Below are 22,657 nucleotides of genomic sequence, written 5' to 3'. Positions count from 1 at the left end.
GTATTAGATTGGGTCTAGGTCACCTTGAGATGACCCAGTCATCTCTTGAGAAGAGAACAGGGGGGGGGGAGAATGATGATAGCACTCTTCACATACTTGAAAGGTTGCCACACAGAGGAGGGCCAGGATTTATTCTCGATTGTCCTAGAGTGCAAAATATGGAATAATGGGCTCAAGTTATAGGAAGGCCGGTTTCAGCTGAACATCAGGAAAAAACTTCCTGTTAGAGTGCTACGGCAGTGGAACCAATTGCCTAGGGAGGTGGTGGGCTCTTCGATACTGGAGGCATTCAGGAGGCAGCTGAACGGCCATCTGTCGGGCACGGTTTATCTTAGATTCCTGCATTGAGCCACGGTTGGACTCAGTGGCCTTATAGGCCCTTCCAACTCTACTATTCTATGATTCTATTCTATGAAAAGTATTTGCTCAAAACTGTAGGGAGTCAGCAGGGGGAGGTGGTGTCTATGAAATTCAGATTGAGAAATCCCCGAGTGCTAGTTCTGCGTTTAGTCCACATACGTCAGTAAATTTGTAGCTGTAATCGGGAGTTGTTGAAACATCAAAGTCAGGGCTGATAAACAACAATAATCCAGACTTGGAAGAAAAATCCCTTGTATTAACAACTCTTAGCATGTCACTGAGATTTTCTGTTGTACTTTGCACGCTAGTTCATCTAGAGACCATAAATGCTGATTACAAAGGATGGTTTTTAATCTTCTTCCGCCACCTGCTGTTAGAAAGAAAGTACTTCGTAAGAACATAGGAAGCTGCTTTATACCAAGTGAGGCTATAGCTCCTCTTAGTTGTTTGTGGCTGGACAGTGCGAGAGGGCCCCAAAAACCGACTGGCTATGCCACAGAGTGAGGCCTACACTCCTAAGTGCCTGTTTCTCTACCGCAGCCTTCCTTTCTCCCCGACCTTCTGGACCAGAGCCTACAATCCTGGAGTTTGGACTAGTGGCCTGGAGGCCCGATGGCTATCACCTTCAAACCCAATCCAAAGGACTGGGAGCACTTCCCCCCCACCAGCACCCTTTATTCCCTGTATCTTTATAGGAAGCAAGGGTTTGCGGCCTAACCCCCAAGACAGCCTCTAGCTTGATATCCTGCAATAGCTTTACAGACGAGACTGCAAGGAACGGAAGAACGGTAAGGTAAAAGCCTCATCCCCACTCTGCATTCACCTTGAAGAAGTACAGACCGGGGCAGTGATAATTTATCAGGGTCAAAAGGAACTGAAAGGGCTGTTATTTCCAAGGATTTACAACCATCTTGTTAGACTCTACTAACTTCATTCAGGGCACACCTTTCTATTGTACTTATTCTTATGGTATCCCCCATCCTCCACAGAATACCCAGGCAACCTTTGGCTAAAATATTTTTTATTCCTTTAGTCCAGGAATGGGGAACCTCAGGGCTAGGGGCCAAATGTGGCCTTTCATGCTTCTTTATCTGGCCCTAGGGACTCTCCCCAGGCAGGCCCATATCCCACCCCAGTCACAGACCCCTTACCGGCTGCAGTTTGCACCCTCTACAAGTGTTTTTGCCTGGCTGGATTGTGTCTTCCAACTCTGATAATGCTTCTTGTTTCTCCGGACAGAGGATAGAGAGGGGTGATGTGTGAGCGAGTGCGCGTAGAAATTAGCCGACTGTGCAAAGGTAAATGTTAAATTCACTAATAGGTAAAAAAAACCCTTGCGGTTTAAGGACGTACCTATGGCCCGCAGATATTTCTGTCAAACTTTAAAAAGCAGGGAAATTGGGCAGCTATAGTGAATGCACCAGGAGAGCAGGAGACTCTGAGATATTGTACTACCCTACACATTTGTCAAAATGCAAAGACAATTTGGGTTGGTCTTTCATAGTCCAATCCACTTCCTGTGTAGCTTGGAAGCATTTGGTAACATGTGCCTCTGAGCATATGGTGAGTGGTGGCAACACCTGCCATCTCCAAAGATGGAGAATTACATTTTTGTATGTTTGTTGGTGTTCTTACTTTGCTTCTTTCCTGTGTTACTAATGTTTCTACAGAGATCTAATCTAGAAAATTTTATTTCCCTCATTATGCATTTTAGAAATCTGTGTCAAATTTACTTTTATTAATTTCAAAGCCTTTTTATTGGTCAATGTCACATGATGGTGAAGACAGCCTTTTGTGTTTCAAATTGGAGGTTATGATCTGTTTCTATTTTGGTGCATTAACAGTTGAATCTGAAACTGCAGTTTGATGTAAAATCAGACCGATTACAATATGTTGCTACTTTAGGAATGAGTCTAGCTGTTGGAAAAAAGAAGATGCATGTTGTCAGCCTGCTATGTTTAAACCATTTCATTTAAGGCACGATGGGCACAGTCAGTTAAAAAAATAGAGCACACCTAGAATTTTGATAGAATATATTTCACCTCCCACTGTTTTATCTTGTGCAAATTGAGACACTCCTGAGGTCCACTGGAGACTATTATGCAGAATAGTCAGTGCCATTATTCCACAATTAGTTTTGGAGTTATTTTAGTGTAAATTTTGCAAAGTGTTGCTTTACTTCACATATTCACAGAGACAGAAACAAAAGAAAATGATTTCCTCTAGGAAACGTCACTAAAATTGCAAAGTAAATCAGCCATATTTAAAGTGACCATCTGAACTATATCAACTGTCTTAATAATATTGCTTCCTCCATGCTAAAACAAGATCAGCACAGCACGTCTTCTTTCTATTATTTGGGCTGATTACAGGTGTTGCCACCACTCACCATATGCTCAGTGGCACATGTTACCAAATTCTTCCAAGCTACACAGGAAGTGGATTGGACTGTGAAAGACCAACCCAAATGGTGTTTGCATTTTGACAAATTTGTAGGGCAGTCCAATATCTCAAAGAGGAGGTCAGGTCTCCTGCTCCCCTGGTGCATTCACTATAGCTGCCCAATTTCCCTGATTTTTAAAGTTGAATAGCAATATCTGTGGACTATAGGTACATTCTTAAACCACAAGGTTTATTGCCTATTAGTGAATTTCTCTGCTTTTTAATCTGGGAGGTAAGAAATGGGATCCTGTGCAAGTTTGCTGAGAATGGATTGATAATTTGCATGCTTATTCAGTTCTGTGGGATTTACTCCCCTGCAATCATGCTTAGGATAGGTGAAACTGACCACAGGGGATGGGGAGGGGAGGAGAAGGAGGGAGGAGAGGAAGGACAGAGGGGAGGAGGGGGATGGGAGCAGGCAGGAGGAGGAGGAGGGGAGGAGAAGGACAGGTTTGATCATTTGCATGTTTATTGAGTTCAGTGGGATTTACTCCTGTGCAATCATGCTTAGGATAGGTAAAACTGACTGGGGGGGAGGGAGGGCTGGAGTGGGCAGGGGAGGAGGAAGAAGGAAGAGGGGAGGGGAGGAGGAAGGGAGAGGAAAGGGGAAGGAGGGGAAAGGCAGGTCATCATTTGCTTGCTTATTGAGTTGAATCGGATTTACTCATATGCAATCATGGTTAGGATAGGTAAAACTGACCATGGAGGAGGGGAAGGGGGAAGGGGAAGGAGCAGATTGGAGGGGACAAAAGAAGGGGGAGGACCGGTTTGATCATTTGCATGCTTATAGAGTTCAATGGTATTTACTCCCGTGTAATCATGCTTAACATAGGTAAAACTGACCATGGGGATGGGGAAGGGGAAGGAGGGGATTGGAAGGGGATGGGGTTGGGGAGGAATGGGCAAAGGAAGGGGGAGGGAAGGGGCAAGAGGGCGGGAATAGGAGAGGGGAGAAGGGAGGATGGGTTTGATCATTTGTATACTATTTGAGTTCAGTGGGATTTATTTCTGTGCAATCATGTTTGAAAATGGAAATGGACTGCCTTCAAGTTGATCCCGACTTATGGTGACCCTATGTATAGGGTTTTCATGGTAAATGGTATTCAGAGGAGGTTTTACCATTGCCTTCCTCTGAGGCAGTGACTGGCCCAAGGTCACCCAGTGAGCTTCATGGCTGTGTGGAAATTCAAACCCTGGTCTCCCTGGTCGTAGTCCAACACTGACCCAGGGGAGGGGCAGGGAGGGTAGGAGGAGGGGGAGGGTAGGAGATTGGGTGGGTGGGCACTGGGCAGAGGGGAAGCCCCTTTTCTTTCCAAAAGGAAAACACTGTGAACAGTATAATTGCTTTTCAGTGTTTCCCCCACCGTTTTACTCTACAGCAGGCATATGTAGACTTCCACCCAGATTTAAACCAAAGCTGTCCATGGCCACATCCACAGCAGACCTTTATTTCACTTTGGACAGTCATGGCTTCCCCCAAAGAATCCTGGGAAGTGTAGTTAGTGAAAGGTGCTGAGAGTTGCTAGGAGATACCCTTTCCCCCTCACAGCCCTTCAATCAGAGCAGCTGACTGTTAAACCAGTCTGGCCACTGGAGCTCTGTCAGTGGAATAGGAGTCTCCTCTCAGCACCTTTCACAAACTACATTTCCCAGGATTCTCTGGGGGAAACCATGACTGTCTCGCATGAAATCAAAGTCTGGTGTGGGTGTGGCCCCCTGATTAGCCAAGCCCAGCAGCTGTGAGTCTGGCTTTTAGAACACTGTCAGTTGGTTCTTACTGAGCATGCCCAACACTATTATTCAGTTCAATGCAAAATTTATTAAATTAATTAAAAATCAGCCAGGAATTTTTTTAACTTTTAAACTGCAGCAGATGGAGGACAGAGTATGGGGCAAGGTCAGTAATAGGATTCCAGGTACTCTGTGAACATGGCTGATTTGTAATGAATTTCAACAGATTATGAGAACTCTGACAGAAAAAAGTCCAGAAGGGGTCTGGGTTCCCCCCCCTCTTTTTAGACTTTGACCTGTCTATTCTCTCTGACTGTTTTGTGTATCACCATGAAAATTGAGAGGGTTGTTAAGCAAGCGTTTCTGAGTTCAGGACTATATGTTTTGTAATGTTTTGTCTTGAAATGAGCTTATGGGAAGCATCAGAATGGCATGGGGGGTATTTTCAATTTAACATTGCAGATTGCGAAAAATCCATGCTGGCTGGAGTATACAGCCACTCTCGTGGCTGTATAATTAATTGTTCCACCTACTTTTGTCTCTGGTCCCGCCCACCACTGGCATGTGGCCCCTGGAAGGTGGCCCATTTGCCTTCCGGGTGTGGCCAATGGGAACACTCTGCTGTAGGCTCAGGCAGAGAAAGCGATTGGCCGAACACTTTGCTGTGGGTGGTCCTGAAAGAACTGAAGTCAGCAGTGGGGAAGAGAGGTGTAGCCAGCAGAAGTCAGAGTCACTGCCTTTGAAACCAGTGTGCCTCTGTCACTATCACAGGAGCAAGATAAGTGCAGGCTGTTGGCCCAGGTACCAACCTGGGTTGTATAACCCAACTCCCTTCCTCCGGTGTTATTTCTACTTAAACTAACCACCTTGCCATTCTGCAAATGTTGCATTTGTTGCCTCAAGCTGAAAAGCTGATTTTACTCTACTGACTGCTCTTTTGTTTATGTACATAAATAAACCATTTTATCATCTTCCAGACTGGGACTCAGTGGTTATGGCTAATTCCCCCAGGTGATTAAGTAACAGAGGTGTAATATAATATAGTGCCATATACACCCATAGACACATGGGGGGGGTGGCACTACTGATATCTCCTGTGGTGTATAACAATATCCAATTAAAGCCTAAATATTATTCTTCCATGGTCACAGATGTGTGATTAGAGACATGTGCAGACCTGGTAACGATGAATCAAGTAATAGAGAATTTCCTGGACTGTACCACTTAAGGGTGCAAGTGGGAGGGTATGTTTGCATGTTCAGATGTTCATACATGCAGTCTCTCTCTGTCGCGCGCGCACACAAACAGAGAACAAGAGTTCTTTCCATCCATCTTCTTGCTATTTTTCTATGTGCTGAGAGGTTATTTTGGGAGGGAGGGCAGGGAAAATTCAAGCATGCAGCGTACACACCTCCCCCCAACATCTGGAGCCTGAAGTGGTTCCATCCAGGGAAAAACTTCACCCCTTGATTCTGGTGATTCTATGAACAGCTCTGACATTCTAGAAGTTTGATAGGAAGAGAAATACAAAATACAATACCATTTTATATATAACATGAAAAAATCATGATCTGAGAAAAGCTGCATTGATGGAATGTGGAACCTGCTGGAGCAACAACTGTTCTAACGCATCATAACAGAACAGAGAGCTCAGTGTAGAACTGCCTTGAAAGGCCACAACACTGAACATCCTAAACCAGGCTCAACATGAATAGAGCTAGTGAGTATATATATTATTTGTTCATTGTATTTTTATCCCACCCTTCCGCCAAGAGCCTCAGGATGGTAGCATAACTGAGGTTAGCCCATTTATCCTCACAACAACCCAGTGGGATAGGTTAGGCTGACAGGCAGCCATGTTGTCCCCAAGGCCACTCAGACAGCCATTATGTAACTGGGATTTCCATGGCTAAGCCCAGTGCTCAAAACACTACAGTCTGTGCTGGGTCTCCTACCCCAAGATCACTTCATAATTCTCAGTGGCTGCCCTCCAGTTATGGGACTCTCTTCCTACCAGTTGCAACAGACTTGACAGTATACATGCCTGAGTATCTTTTTGAAGACCTGCCTCTTTGAGCAGACTTTGGGGCTCAGTGATATGTCTGCAATGAGTGGAGAAATGATACTTAAATATGATGAAATTTTAGTATTTTGCAGTTAAGGTTTTGCTTTTGTCATCTTCCCTGAACCTTCAGAGTGGGGCCGGCTGCTCATCTAAATAAATGAATACATGGGAGTGTTTGTGCAAAATCAACAGCTTACAGTTTCTAATCTCATCATCGTGGTCGTTTGGAATTATGCACAATAACAGCTGGCTAGAGTCTTGTGAAGCAAAAGGCAGCAAAGCAGGAAAACACAGACCGAATTAAGGGAAGAAATGCAGGAAACACTAATAGATGGAGAGGAAGTAAAACAGGAAGTTAGGATGGGGGAAGCTCACCCATGTGCCATGCTCAAAACATTTCAGATACAATGGAGTCATTAGTGCAACATGAGATATTGTAACTCAGTGCATGGCTTCATATTTAAGACAGGGGCTTAGGGATACTTCAGGAACTTGATCTTTGCAAATTTCACTACAAGCTGATCTGTTCTGCACCTCCTAAACCTAAGAGCTCTTCAAGACTGTTGATGTTGGGGTGGGATTCAATCCCATATTGGCAAATTCAGGCTGTCCAATTACAGTTGATTAGGGGGTATTGCACAACAAACCTGCTTTCCCAAAAGATTGGACTCTTGAGATAAGGATGAATGATAGGGATGAACCGGTCATCTGGCAGTGCTCTGGTGGACTGGAACTTAAGCTATCTGCTGACTTCTGTACTTTCTGAATATTCTGATGCATTTTTTGAAAGAAAATATCTTCAGAAACGCATATTTTAAGGGAAAATAAGTTTAGCCATGTTTACTTTTGAGAGAATGTACATTTATAAATATAGATTTCAGTGCAAATTTCCTTTTTTTTTAGATTAATGAGGAAACTGGATAGAATATGCTTATGGGTGAACCCATGCAAAAGTAACATAGGCCAAAAGTACACTCACCCATACTGGGGTGGTGGTCATAGACTTTTTGCTCCTGCATTCACCAGGATACGTTCTACACTAAAAGAAAGAGACAGCAGTTTTCTTTGCCCACAGTGTACACACTCATTTCTTTAAGTCCTCTGCCAAGGTCTCTGCAAAGTCTATCTGATCAAAAATTACTAATGGACAGGAAAAAAACACATTGTATATGCTGTGAACAATGACGACTCTATCATCCTTCCAGTCTCTGGGGGGAGAAATCTTTCTCTGGCATTCCTTTCTGTTACGAGTAAACAGCATGTTACTGCAGACAAGGCATCACTGCTGGAAACAGCTTCCCTAAATCTCCTCAGCAAGCCCAGTGCTGGAATGGGGCAATTTCTCCCTCCTGTGCTGGGAGCAGACCCAGTGCTGTGATTGGGGGGGAGGCAGGCTGATGGGCCACACAAAAAAGACTGTGTTCACCACCCTTGTTACTTATAAAGGGGCAGGGACAAGTAACCCAGTAGATAACTAAACTATTTCAAACCAAAACTTCCATTTTCAGTTTGATAACTTTAATCATGCCCTTCTTCTCTGCAGAGCTGATTGCCAAGAAGCACTTGACAATTCTGATGCAAGATGAAGTCTTTGCTGACTTCTTCAACACTTTCCTGAATCTTCCTGTAAGTTTCCTTCCAATTACAAGCATTTCTCTCTCTCTACATAAGCCAGTTTCTTATACAGAAGAGGCAGAACAAAGAGTGGAGCACTGCATGTAGGAATAGGTTTGATTCTCAGTGGTTGGAGTTATTGGGGCAGAGAGCATGTGTGTGCCCTTAGATTCACCCCTTTACTTTCTTCCATATAAAACAACTGAGTGGAAACTGTCCAACCATACAGAGAAAAACAAAGAATTGTTGCAGCGAGAGCCAAGCTTATTCGCCACTCCCACAGTTAGTGGCCTGCCCCTCAGTGACAGGGATTCTGCAGGGGGGCATGTGTTTTGCTAATTTCTAATAATAGTACTAGATTTGCTCACCTTTCTGCATGCCTCCATCTGTTTAACACATTACTTTTTTTTTAGAATCAAGCCTAAGATTTAAGTGTAAGGCTAGTACTTGATGAATATATAATATATATTTGTGATACATTGGACATATGTTGATTTTTTTTAAAAAAAAATACTTTTTATATGTTTTAAAATAAATGTGTGCCTAAAATTGTAATTTGTGATTTTCACTTACACATGTACACTTGTTAGGAAGCCATGATTAGATGCAAGCAGCCCCCTGTTGAGAATATTTACTTGGTGGCGCACTCAGGTTTTGCCTCTGTGAAATGGTCCTGGAGAACTGAAACCATTAAAATCCACGCTCTTAGAACCAAGCTAGGCATGATATTATTCAAGCAATTAGCAGTTGCATGACTAAAAAATAAATAAACAAATGGCAGCCCTGTGGGGCTTCCAGACCGGGAGAGAGAATTTAAATTATTGCCCTCCTTGCCCTCACTGCAGTCCTGATGCAGATTCTATTCTTCCCCCAACTGCTTTCAGGAAGAAAGCTCCCATTGGCCCTAATTTTTTTCTAGAGAAAATAAGCAGCTATAGGAGCTCATGTTCTGGATTGAAACCATGGTGGTGCTCAAGGGTTACCACTGCTAATTGCATGAGTAATGCCTTGTCTAGTTTGGCACTTAGGCTGGGAACAGAAGATTTGGATTTTTCCCCCAAAGACTTGAAGGTGGCTTAAAAGAGGGTTCACAAACTTGTGGTTTTACTTCTGGTAAATAGGTTTTGAGTATTGTTTAAAAACCTATAAAAGCTGCTTGACCAGAGGCAATAGTGAGACAAAAGAAATATGAGTGCAATGTACAGCATGGGAAATGAAACCTCTTTAGATTACTTTCAATTTTTTTAGAAAACCATTGTCTGTCTACAGTCTCAGTTGCCTCTTCTTGTTCATAGTTGGTTAACTATATCCCAGTAGGAAGATTAGAGCTGGGCCTAAAAATCCAGCCTTCACTTACCAGGCGTTTTTACCTCTTACACACTCTCTCTCTCACTCTGCAGGTGTTTGGTCAGACCCCTATCTTCATGAGCAGCACTCGCCAGTGGTATCTTTGGCCAGAGTTACCATGCAACCTGGTAAATTTCAAGATTCTCCAAAGCTGACAGACTTTTGTATAAGGTGAAGGGTGACAGTGATGTATCACTGATAGTAGCTCAAAATCCCAAGAATCTGACACAGTTTAATGTACCCCTATACAGGCTTGCAATCTAAAGCTCTTTACTGAGGGTTTGTTTATTGTGTTATGTATATGTAAATTATGTTATGTATATTAAATATGTAAATTGTGTTATGTAAATATGTATATATGGGATATGTATATATCGTCAGTTGGTCTGAGATGCGTGTGTGCCAGTGTGTGTATTTACCTAAGTAACAGGCTTTTACCCTGCATTGAGATCACTGAGACTTAAGACTTAGTAAAATAAGAAAAGCTACTTTATTTATAGAAATACATAGTAGATAGGAAAGGTATACCTACTTCTAACTAACTAAGTTGGAGGCGCACTGCCCAGACGTTGGCATTGTCCTCATGGCTCAGGAGAGAGAGCAAAAACAAAGATGTCTCCTCTCTCCTCAGACAGTCAAAGGAGAGAAGAAAGGGAGGAAGGAGGAGGGGCAGATAAGCTTCCCTAAGCATATCAGTTTACATAGAAGGAAGTTAGGTAGAGAAGAGCACAGGTAGAGGTAGGCAAGCCTAGCCAGCTGGAGGACCCAAACTCTCTCTTCCTTCTGGAGCACAAACAAAAGAACCCAAACAGGAGTCGCTCTTGCCCCACTTCCAACATATTGCTGCAAACACCTTACTACATGTCAGACGTATGTAAAGCATATGAGCTATCTCACTGAAGTCAAGTCAGTGTGAAGATGGTTGCTTAGAGTTATGTTTATGCTAAATAGTCCATACTCGTGGCTGCCTCAGCATGTGAAGAACTCTGGAAAGCGGTTCAAGTTTTGCAGTTGTGAGTTGTGAATCAAGCTGACTTCAGTGTTTGGTGTCTAAAATACAACATTTCCTATTGATGCTTTGTCTGTGGTAGGGGCAGTGGTTGAAACCCCTCATACTATTCCAGTATTTGTCATCCTGTAATTTCTCATCAATGTATCTAGAAAAAGAACTGTGGGCACCATCACTGTATTCTTTTAGATGCTGAAAATGATTCTGTTTTGGCAAACCTATCCAGATACATGATTTGATTAGGTTTTATTGTTTTTAAGATGTTTAACAGTTTTTAAACGGTTTAAATATGTTTTTTATTTTTCATTGTATTTTTAATTACAGATAGTTTGCCATTCTGGGCTCCTTTGAGAGGAAGGATGGGATATAAATTTAAATGAATAAATATGGAGACAGTATATCCTGAAGTCTCCATGAATTAGGACAACTATTCTAGCCCATATTGACTATTAAGCCTAGGCTGACATCTTACAAAGCAAACCTGATACATCCACAAACTGGGTTGAGCTTTGTACACCTCTGAACAATCTAATTTCTCTCAGGGCCTAATATGAACAGAATTCAGACTCTTATGCATGCCAAAGCAGATACACAATCACCTTGCTCCGCCCTTGTTCAGTGACTTAAGTGGTTGGAAGAATCAGCTCTCGGTTACCTCTTTGAGGAGCACGAGCCCAACCAAAATATGAGAGAGATCTATCCAGTACTGAGACATCAAAGAGGACCAGAAGGGGCAAGACTTCTAATGGATGTGCACTGAAGCAGATCACAACCCATTCCTTTTCACATAGCTATTATTCTCTCTCCCTGATTTCACTTTTTAATCTATCCGACCCTCTAAACCGGGGCTACTCACTGTGGTGCCCTCTAGATGTTATTGGACTACAACTCCCATAATCCTTGACCTTTGGCCATACTGGTTGGGGCTGATGAGACTTGTAGTCCAACAACATCTGGAAAGCACCATGTTGGCTTTTCCTGCTCAAAACGTTTCTTCTTTGACTTTGCTGTTGAGTTTCCTTGAAACAGAATTTGGGTGGTTGTGGGGTTTTGTGATACAGACAACATAGCCAGTCATCCTTTCTGCTGGCAGTGCTACTCAAGCAAGCTGTCATCTCTCTCATCACTTTTTTTTTTTGCCTCCTTGTAAAGAAAATGATAAACCAGAAACTTCTCCCAAGGCCTTGGAAGCCAGGATTTTACAGATACATCTTCTCACTCTTATTTATGATTAATGCAGGTTGTTCTTTAATGTCTCACTTAGGGGTGAACAAATCTGTCCGTTTTGGTTTCTCTCAATTTCTCCTCCTTCCAGTCTTAAATTCAGTTCTCTGCATTTCCATATCAGTTTATGGCTTTTTAAAAAAGTACTCATGAAAATTTTCTAGCAAATTTATCCTAATATACACGTTTGTATGCAATGTTGCCTAATTACATATTTCTGCAAAGCAATTTACCCAAATATAATGCATCTTTGTATGTTATTTTCACTAATACATGCATTTTCGTAAACATTATGTGGCTGGAGAACTACATTGCAAAATTCAGAAAAGTGTGAAGTTTGAAAGGTGGCTGTGTTTTGGTTCTTGTGTTATTTTGAAAAGTGCAAATTAGGGAGGTTTGCCTTTAAATGTGAACTGAATTGAATTTCTCCCCATCTCTAGTGTCAAGCAATCATTTTGTTTTGGGACAATATAGGTATCGAAGCACAAAGGCTTGTTGAACTGGATGGAAAAACATCGTCTGCCTTACTTCTGCAAAACTAACTTGTGCCTTCACTATGTTCTCTGTGAAGAGCTCATCAGTTTCATCCGGTCTCCAGAGGCAGGTGAGAGTTGACATAAAATGCACAGAACAGTCACATTATCTTGACTACATTGCAAATAGGTATATGCCAAAAATTGAAGGATTTTCCAAACTAATATAGAACTCACAAAAAAATAAAGTACCCAGTAATGTTAAAAACTGAAAAATTACGGATATAATATATAAATATGTTTATTGTTACAACTGCTGACAAGTCACATTTGTAAGACTGGCTGAGCCTAGGATAATGAGCTAGTGTTTTATCAATGGAAGCTAACAATAGAAGATAGTCTTCTGATAGCTGAAAAACGCTCTTGAGCTTTTGCAATGTGATAGCCATAGAAATTATAGAATTACAGAATAGCACTATCCTTCAGCATAAGGTGCTTCTCAAGGGAGAAAAAGATAACCACTCTTGCCACCTCATGATCAAGGGGACAGTTGGGGGGGGGGCTCAGAGGCTTTGCAGAAGACCATGGAAAGACCTCAAGGATACCCCTGCGCCCGTGTTGGCAGCCCCTGTTGTAGAAGATGACACTTCTCCAGCTGAGGGGAGGGGCAGAGAGGCAAGAAACATCATTTTGCGGTTTGAATTGCCGAGACACAAGAAAGCACAGTGGGCTGAGAGGGCTGAGAGTTTCTGGTAGGAATTAGCTGGAACTGCGCAAGTTGTGCTGTGGTGGTCTGCTGAATGTCTGTTTTTAATATGCTCTGCTTTTATATTTTTAATAAAACAAATATATTTGGGCTCCTACTGGGAAGAAGGGCGGGATATAAACAAAGCACCTTTAATCTCTCTGCTTTCTCATCCAAAGGGAGCATTGCTCCTGGAACTCCTTAGGAAAGGAGGACACATGAAACAGTACTATATATATTCAGCACCAAAGGGCAATACCACACACATATGGCAATACAATTCATAAGCAATGCAAAAGAGTAAACTCCTCAACATCCTGCTGAATGAAATGGTACAGCCTTATTTCAGGAGCTTCAGATCTCTTACAGCAGTTCTGGGACTGGTGCATTGAAAGAGCTGACTGGGCTGGATATTGCTGCAGGACTAAGGAGTGTCCCTGCACTACCTCCCACCTGTTCAATATATCAGCAATATAAGCAGACTATTTTGGCACACCACACACCTCAGTTCGGCAAGTGTGCGTAAATGCATCAATCAATCAGTCAGTCGATCAATTGTTCTGTGAAACTTGCCAATACTTGTTGGAGAGGAAGGGCCAGATATAAATTGAAAAAATAAATGTTTATAAATGTTAATAGCAAAATATATTATTCTTTTTTTTTTTACAATAATTTTTATTCAAATTTTCATAAAACATAGAAAACAAAATCATAAAACATTCAAAGACACAAAACAAAACAAAACAAAAATGATTAAACAAAAAAAAATAAAATGTTGACTTCCCATTTGTCACATATCAAATCAGTTATAGGTCTACAATATATAACAATCCTGTCTCTTAAATCATATTATAAAATCACTTTCCTCCAGTAGTTATCTTAATTAATCATCAAATCTCATAAACATTACTTTATTCTTTCCACAAAAAGTCAAAGAGAGGTTTCAATTCTTTAAGAAATATATCTATCAATTTTTCTCCAAATAAACATGTCAATTAATCCATCTCGTTAATAATTATAATAATCTTATTGTCATAACCATAGTCCAAATAAACATTTCGATTAATCCATCTCATCAGAATCTGTTAGGTCCAATAATTTCAATAGCCATTATTCCATTATCCCTATTAGTTCCATCTTCCATCTTCAATAGTCCTGTTAAGTCCAGTAATTTCAGTGTCCAATCTTCCATTATCAGTATTCCATAATAATCTTGCTGTCGTAGCCATAGTCATATAATAAGAGTCTGATGGGAATTTCCTCTATCCCAAATATTTCCTTGCCATCCATTCTGAATAAGTTGCTGAAATACTGTTGTAAAGTCATATCTTCTTTTTTACAAAATGCACTGGCTCATCTCTTAAGAGTTTTTCCATTGTCACATGGCTGCAGTTAATTCCATAGATTTTCTCTATATCAAGCTCCATCACATCATTCCAGTCCAGAAGATTATCCAAGCCATTGATAACTTTATCTCTAATATCTTCATTAATTTCTTCAGAGATAACGTTAAATTCCAAACAGTAGATTTTATTTCTAAAATCCATAAACTCCAGATCTTTTTCCAATTCCACATTTGTTCCAATCTCCAGGGCTTGTATCTTCCCTTTATTTTTTCTTTTCTCATCTCTGATCTCATTCTCCTCTCTCACAGGATCCCCTATTTCTTTAAGCTCCTGCGTCATTTTGCTCAGTTCAATTTTCAGCTCCTTACTACCCTGTCGCAGGGTTTGTTTCGTTATCTCAATCTCATCCATTATTTTCTGAAACATAGTTACTTCCAGATTCTCAGCCACTTTCTTGATTGCCATTTTTAAAACCACGAAAACAAAGCAAAACAAAAATAAAGAAAAACCACTTCTTATTTCAGCAACAATTGGGTTAATATTCCAGGCTTGATGACATCACAGTATAAACAGAGCAACCTGCCTTATCTCTCTATGTTCAAGAATGCAAAACAAATTTAGTTCCCAGCATCAAAACAGTTAGTGGCGTCGTGAAGAAGCAGATTCGTCAAAATAAAATAGACCAAAAAGAGAATAGTCCCAGACAATATAATATTCCTTGGAATAGAAATCAGGAATAGAAATCCCTCTTCTGTGTATATCTTTAGAATGCACTTCCAGGACAGCTTTTTGCGACAGAAACAGAGATAAGCTGTTAATTTCGTGAATAACAGAGAAGAGTTATAGCTCACCCAGAAGTTGTCCAAAGCCGATCAATCTGACAAATCTCCTTTTGCTGCAACAATTTAAACCAAGTAAAAAAAATAATAGAAAGAAGGGTGCTTGCCTGTTAGTCCGTTCTCTCTTTAAAGAAAAGATAAACGTATCGCTTAAGCAGATAGAGCTTGTTCGGAAGTCCGTCCGGCATTGTTGGCTGGACCTTATCTCATAAATTAATGAAATCCAGTCCTCCCAACAAAAACAGGCTTTTGAGGTTGATCTCTACGTTTCTCCCTGCCCGGGAGAAATTTCATCAGTCAAAAAAAAAAATGTTCTGACTGATTTATATCTGAATAAGCTTCTTTTGAGGCGGGAGCCCATCCCAAAAGCAGGCACAAGCGAAGTCACCCTTCCCGGAAGTGCAAAATATATTATTCTTAATAATAAATAAAGATAATTCCTGCAGTAAAAATATTCTGCTAGCATTTTCATCAGGAATAACCTACAGACACAAACGACAAACACATCCAGATACTCAGAGCTGCAGCACAACTGATGATTTGCCTTGCTCCTTTGCCTGATTTCAGCATCATAAGAAATCATCTGTATAGTTGAAGCAGAGTCCCATGACTGTGGGTTGCTTTCTCAATGTGTTGCTTTGCTTTTGCTGTACAGCGGAGATGCTGAGATGGAGAAAGGCTGATCAGTGGCTTCTGGAGAAGTGCATTGGTGGCAGCAGGGGAATGTGGCGCTTCCGTGCCTTCATGCAAGGAATGGCAGGTAAGAAAATAGGAAGCGCATAGTGGAAACAAAATAGTCAATTGCAGCAGCAAAGTTTTCAACCGGTTTTTGAAATGCTCAAGACCCAACCAAAACCTTTTAAACACAGTTTCTTCAAATAATGCATATGGCATGTATTATAAACCTCTTACAGTTCCCCTTTTATCAAACATGGTGTGAACTTCATATACCCACCCTCCTTGAGTCCCGCTTCTGTGTGGCCCATTCCAGAGATGAATGCCGTGAAAGCCGTCGGGGTAACCTCAGGTGGGGGTTATTTCATCTGTAGTAGCTCTCCATGCTTACACTGTTGGTTGAGAGTGTCCTACCTCAGGCAGCTCTGTGCCTCCTGCTGTTGTATCTCCATCTCTTTTAAATAAAGCTCTCTTCACTGGAGCTGGGCCTTATCTGCAGGCATCTGATCCGGTGTTTCAAAGACATGTTGGATCAGGAGGATCCTTAACTCATCCACAATACTGCCTTCAAAGATCAGTCCTAGAACTTTACAGCTTTCTGTTAGAGTACTCTTGTACACAGACAGAAATTCTGCCATTTTTTCTGCCTTTGTTTCTAACCTACCTGGTTCCTACTCCAGCTCAAAAAAACAATTTTAAGAAACCCTTTTCCTCCAATGGCAACAGGATCCCCACACTCACACATATCTTTCCCCCTCTGGAGTCCACTGGGTGCCTTATTCCACCACTTTCAGATGCTCAACTCCGAGCATCTTGTCAAGATCCCAGCACTGGGGACATTGTCTCAATACTTTTGATCTGACCGCTACCGGTCCATGGGATGGCACAGGCTGCAGCCTGCAGAAGGAAGAGAGGCAAAGAAACCAGGTAAACCAACCTCTCTTTCTTCTTGCCTTCACTGCTGTAACCAAGTGGATATATGCATTTTCTTTACCAGGCTCTACTCAACATCCTTTTAACCTTCTGGTCTTTAATTGGTCCAACTTACTCCCAAACTGGGCAGAATGGTATGGCACCTGTGAACTTTTAACCCTTCTATGCAGGAGAGCCTTTAAAGCAAAAAGCAACCATTTTACAACCTAAGTTTTACAGCCAAAACCCTAACACAAATTAATTGAAACTCCTGTTCATTCCCAGTGGGGTATTACAAATACGGTGCTGCCTTGAATGAATAGTTCTAACCCTCTCTCTGATCTCCAGGGGAAGAACTGACCAAGTTCTGGCTAGCTACAGAAAGAATACTTGGGATTGATGAGGCAGATGAATCCCAGCAAGATCTCTTTATGTCACTGATGCAGGTGCTGATGGCCACTCACTTGCAGGAGGGCTCCACAGTTGTCACCCTCTGTAACACAACCATTGGTAAGATGCACACATTTATCGTCATTAGGTTTAGAAGAGAATGGTAATATCATGGTATGAGAGAGCTACTCGTATGCTACAGGATATTTATTAAGAAATGAAAGGCTCCCAGAAACCCCAAAAAGAAGAGGCTACACATTGAATCATTCCATGATTCACTGCACAGTGGAAGATGAAGCTTCCAGTTGTGTCTCTGCATGAGGTATTGATGGGCTTGCCTCCTTCTGCTGACGGCACAAGAAGAGCTCTGCTGGATCAAGCCAATGGGCCATTGAGTCCAGCATCTTGTTTCCTGGGAAAATCAACCACATGCTTTCAGGAAGCCCACATACAGGGCTTGAAGCTAACAACCCTTCTTTTCCCTCCCCACCAACAACTGCTATTAGAGGTACACAGCTTCTGATCACAAAAGTTCACTTAGCCATAATGGCTAATGGCTGTTGTTAGCATTATCCTCCATAACAATCAGGAGGCATGGCCAGACTAGTGATTCAACTCACCCAGAAAAACAGGATATAGACTTCTCGAGGATAGATAACTTTTACACCTATTCATTTAAAAAATAAATCTGTTCCTGCATATCACCGAAATGCATCTTCGACTGTAAATCAGAGAAAAGTGTGCCTCAGCTAAGTTTGAGAAGTGTTGGATTAAAAATTAACGGTGAGACCACTGATGCAATTTATCAGTTCCTCCACTTTCTATAGCTAATTCAGATTCCCTCTTGGATACATGACCCCAAATGAAAACCTCATTAATACTTTTGAGTATACTGTTGCCTTTTTTCTGTAATGTGTCCCAACATCCTAAGGACTGGCTCAAGCACTTGAGGGCTTTATCATGCTTGTAGCTGTGATGTGGTGGTGGTGGGACACAGCAGACCACAGCTCCAGGACTTTTTCAGAACAAGGAACATTGGGGTAACTGACAGACCCTCCCTTGTCGGGCAAGTGAATTTGGTGATAATGAGGCTTTCAAGTTTGTTTGTGGCAGCTTAGTAAATAGGAAGTCAGAATAGGGAAAGCCATCAAGCAATGACTGGATACTGTTCTTTTATTTGATGGGGCTCCTATTTCATGCTAGCAGTTTAAATGGTAACACTTCTCTGCATTTCTAATTAAAAGCTAAAGGTTTCATTTCATACCTGAAGATCTTTTGCTAAAGCTCAATGTATTTTACAAGCTGAATCTATCTAAGAAGTAAGTACCCTTGAGTTCAGTGATGTTTACTCCCAAGTCCAGTACAATTGTGTACATTTTTAGACTCCTTGTGGCTATGGGCGCTGTCACAATTCGCTCCTGCACTTCAAAATGTTCCATTATGCATGAATTGTAGTGAAAGGTAAAGAGCAAGTATTCGGTTAATTCCTGCTGGTTCATCTTGAAGAGCTGAAGTGAATTTCTTAAATCTAATTGCAGTGGCTTATTCCACTTGCAGCAATTTCCCGCTGTTAGCACATAGGTCAAGTTAGCATAGGCTGTGACTACCACATGTGTTGACCAATTACAAACCATTCCAGGCTGTCTTCCACATAACTCAAAGATCCACTCAAAGGCTGCATTTGTTCCATGCAAGCCAGAATACTGAATAAAATAAAATTTGATTCCTTCCTAATTTCAAAAATGAATTGTAATACACATTTTCAGCCCAATGGAAGATATCAGTGGTACATGCTCTGGTGACTTCGCATTTGGATTACTGCAATGTGCTCTATGTAGGGCTACCTCTGAAGACAGTTCGGAAGCTACAGCTAGTGCAAAATGCGGCAGCCAGACTGCTAACAAGGACCAAGCGGTCCGAGCATATAACACCTGTTCTGGCTCGCTTGCACTGGCTGCCAATATGCTTCCGGGCTAGATTCAAAGTGTTGGTATTAACCTATAAAGCCTTATACGGTGCGGGACCACGATATCTGTCGGAACGCCTCTCCCGATATGAACCGGCCCGTACACTACGTTCTGCTACAAAGGCCCTCCTCCGGGTTCCAACTCATAGGGAGGCCCTGAGGGTGGTGACAAGATCTAGGGCCTTCTCAGTGGTGGCCCCCGAACTATGAAACAGTCTCTCCGAGGAAGTGCGCTTGGCGCCGACACTGTTTTCTTTTCAGCGCCAAGTTAAAACCTTCCTATTCTCTGAAGCATTTTAATTTAAGTTAATTTAATCCTAAAATTTTGTTGTATTGATTTTAGACTGTTTTAGTGTTTTATTGTATAATATTGTGTCATTTATTGTATTTCCTATGTTCACCGCCCAGAGAGCAATTGCTAGTCGGGCGGTATACAAGTTTAATAATAATAATAATAATAATAATAATAATAATAATAATAATAATATAATAGAGCCAGGATACGTTCTAATCTCCAGTCTAGTTAAGACATAATACTTAGATTTAAGTACTGATTTTTGGAAGCAACTCTGACAAAAATTAATGTTTGTGTTCCAGTTGTTTCCATTTGAAAACTGAGAAACTGAAAACCATTTATAGTCAACTGTGTGCCGTTCTAATTTATTGCCCTTATATATGTCAGATTTCAGTTCTGCTTCATGTTATGGCTTTTGTCCAATGGACGGATGTGGAGCACGTGAAGCTTTTTTCAAAAGCTGAAATTCAGCTGGCCAGCTGTGTGGCAGAATAAGGGGGAATTGGGTCGGATGGGAACTGAATCCAGCTCCTCTACGTGAACAAGCTGATGAGCAGGATTTTAGCTTTTTAGAAAGACCTTTGCGAGCTCTGTCTTTAGGTTTTTGAAGCACTGCAAAAGTTTGCCAAACATGATTAATCAAAAGTAGTGATACGGAAGAAATGTACATGTACTACACCCTGGGCCAGGGATAGCCAATGTGATGCCCTAACGATGATCCTAGACTACAACTCCCATCAGCCCCAGCCATCATGACCAATGGCCAGGGATGGTGGGAGTTGTAGCCCACAACATCTGGAGGGGGCCCACATTGGCTGCTGCTGCCCTAGGCAATGACACCTCTATCATAGAACCTTCAGCTCTCTGTCAGACTTACCATCTGACTGCAGCCTAATATAGCAGGTCATCCTAAAAGTCAACGCAGGATTAGAGGGAAGCCCTGCAGTCAGCAAAAAGACATTTTTTTATTTCTACAGCTCTGTAAACCACCAGGTCCTTTTTTTCTAACTCTTTATGATCTTTGCAGAATCAGTTCTGAAAGTGTCTCCCTATCATCCCCAACACAACCGCACTCGAAGGGAAACTCTGAGTGAGATGCAGAAAGTGGCCCTCTTCAAGATTGAAAGTTACTGGCTCCCGAACTTCTACATTCACTGCAAGCTGAGCATGGAGAATGAGCCAAAGTGCCTCCATCTTCTTGAGGAGTATGAGGAACGATTACACAGGGCAGGCTTGCCTAAGCAGACAGTGTCTCCTCTGCCACCTATGAGCATCAGACAAAGCAGCATTAAAACAACATCCTATTGCAGCTTGGAAAGCAAGAGGAAAGTCTGGGATCATATGAGAGGCAGAAGCCACTCCCGAAGAGGGAAGCATAAAGAAAGTCACAAAAAGAAAAAGCTGCGTAAAAGCAGCCCAGCAGACAAGAAGTGCCACCGCTCTGAAAAAAATTCTGCAACTCCAAGTCCTTGTCAAGCAGATCAAATCAGGGGTCCAGATGTGGTCACTTCAGATGAATCACCAAGCTTCAAAAGCAGTCCCAGCGAATTCATGCCCTCTCCTCTAACAGATGAGCTTGCTAACAATATCACTCATAATCAGCTTCGCTCTTCCACTCCTGTGGTTCAGTTCCCCTCCATGCTTGCCTTAAAAACCCTAGTGAAGTCTCCCATGTGCTTAGACTTCCTTCCTTGGGCACTCACTGCTGACAAATGTGCAGGACGTCCCTTCCGGGAGTTTTTGCTGTGTAGGAATTTCTCAATGGAGGTGCATCTCCTCGACCTGTGGCATGATCTGGAAGACTTCTTGCGCATGATGTTGTGCTCCCTTGGTGAAGGGAACATCCTTCTGCGCCATGTCATGGGTGAAAGGATTTGTGAGCTGTACCTGGCTCAGAGTAGCAACTGGCACCTTCCTTTGAAGCTAACAACTCTGAAGAGTTTACAGAATCTCCTGCCTTCTGGACATGTTATACCCTGGGTATTAAAAGCACAGAAGGAAATCTGTAAGGTGGGAAATTTTGTTTTCTCTCCATTAAAATTAACAGCGGGAAGCATACTTGACATGTCACCAGTAAGGCCTGAGCACCAGTATACTGGGTGAATTGTAATCAGGGTCCAGTACAGATGTGGGGAACCTTTGGCCCTCCAGAGATCGCTGAACTACAGCTCTCATCATCCCTGGCCATTGGCTTTGCTTGCTGGGACTGATAGGAATTGTGGTTCAGCAACATGTGGAAGATTCCCCACGCCTGGACTAGTATACAGTAAGCCTGCACAACATGGCCCATAGGCCACCTGTGCCCGCCCCTGGAGGAATTCCAAATAACCATTCTTTGTGGGCCTTTCTCACTTGTTTGGGAGAATATGACCCTCCCAAGCCCAAACTATAGTGCCACCAAACTACATTAATGAGGGCTTAAATATATATAGCTCTTCTTTATGCCGGCTTAAAATTGTTTTAGCTGCTGTGTTTTATGTTGAATTTAGTTGGAGGTTTTTGCTGGGCTTTCTGCTTTGTGACTTCCGTTGTTGGTTTTAAGGGTTTTTATTGTAAATTGTGTTTGGGGTTTTATTGTCAGGGATGGGTAATCTGTGGCCCTCCACGTGTTGTTGGATTCCAACTCCCATCTTCCCTGGCCATGCTTGCTGGGGCTGATGGGAGTTGGAGTCCAACAATATGCCACCCTGGGCTCCTACTGGCAGGAAGGGCAGGATATAAATTTAATAATAAACTAAACTAAAAATATCTGGAGGACCACAGGCTCCCAAGATCTGCTATAATGGACAGAAATATTCTGTGGTGCCCAACTTTTTCGGTGGCAAAGCAGCACTGCCTTTAGTGATATGCCTTTCCAGGGTCCCGCTGGCATGGTATTATAGGATACGGTTGCTACTGTTTGGTCAAGAAGAAAAAGTTTCTCTCTCACTACAAAGTGATTTAAGTGATTTTAAAGGGCTTGCTTGCAGGAAGCCTGAAAGTTGGTGCCTTTTTGCCTGGAATGGAAACAGCTTCTACTTAAGACTGTTCTCATTTCCCTTGCAGATACTCAGCTTCCTATTTGAGGGATTCCTTCATCATGATGATAAAATGTTCCTGTATTATGTGGTAAGGTGGAACTCCTGAATCAGTGAGAGGCTTCTGAGGTGTCCCTCCACTTGTCAGGGTTTAATCAAAGGGTTGTGTCAGGCTATTCTCAGCTCACCATCGATAGTTTGGGATTG

General features: G+C 42.1%; 1 protein-coding gene across 8 annotated transcripts in view; it reads left to right on the top strand.

The window, feature by feature from the left end:
- Positions 1–22,657, top strand: part of RGSL1 (regulator of G protein signaling like 1) — an 88,802-nt gene that overhangs the window by 28,121 nt on the left and 38,024 nt on the right. For 6 of the 8 annotated variants that reach the window (XR_009763626.1, XM_061634082.1, XM_061634086.1 and 3 more), the window contains 7 exons: positions 8,142–8,224; positions 9,613–9,687; positions 12,267–12,396; positions 15,851–15,955; positions 17,131–17,292; positions 20,461–21,443; positions 22,479–22,541. Coding sequence is in view for 7 of the 8 variants with exons in the window: in XM_061634082.1 (XP_061490066.1) it covers positions 8,174–8,224; positions 9,613–9,687; positions 12,267–12,396; positions 15,851–15,955; positions 17,131–17,292; positions 20,461–21,443; positions 22,479–22,541 (1,569 nt within the window). In the remaining variant the exon portion in view is untranslated. Of the gene's footprint in view, positions 1–772; positions 1,154–8,141; positions 8,225–9,612; positions 9,688–12,266; positions 12,397–15,850; positions 15,956–17,130; positions 17,293–20,460; positions 21,444–22,478; positions 22,542–22,657 lie in introns of those variants that run through there. The other 2 variants (XM_061634080.1, XM_061634084.1) reach the window with 2 other exon arrangements.

This window comes from Rhineura floridana, chromosome 6 (assembly GCF_030035675.1).
Source record: "Rhineura floridana isolate rRhiFlo1 chromosome 6, rRhiFlo1.hap2, whole genome shotgun sequence".
NCBI lineage: Eukaryota > Metazoa > Chordata > Lepidosauria > Squamata > Rhineuridae > Rhineura > Rhineura floridana.
Note: the sequence above shows the minus strand (reverse complement) of the source record. Positions and strands in the feature narration are given on the sequence as shown.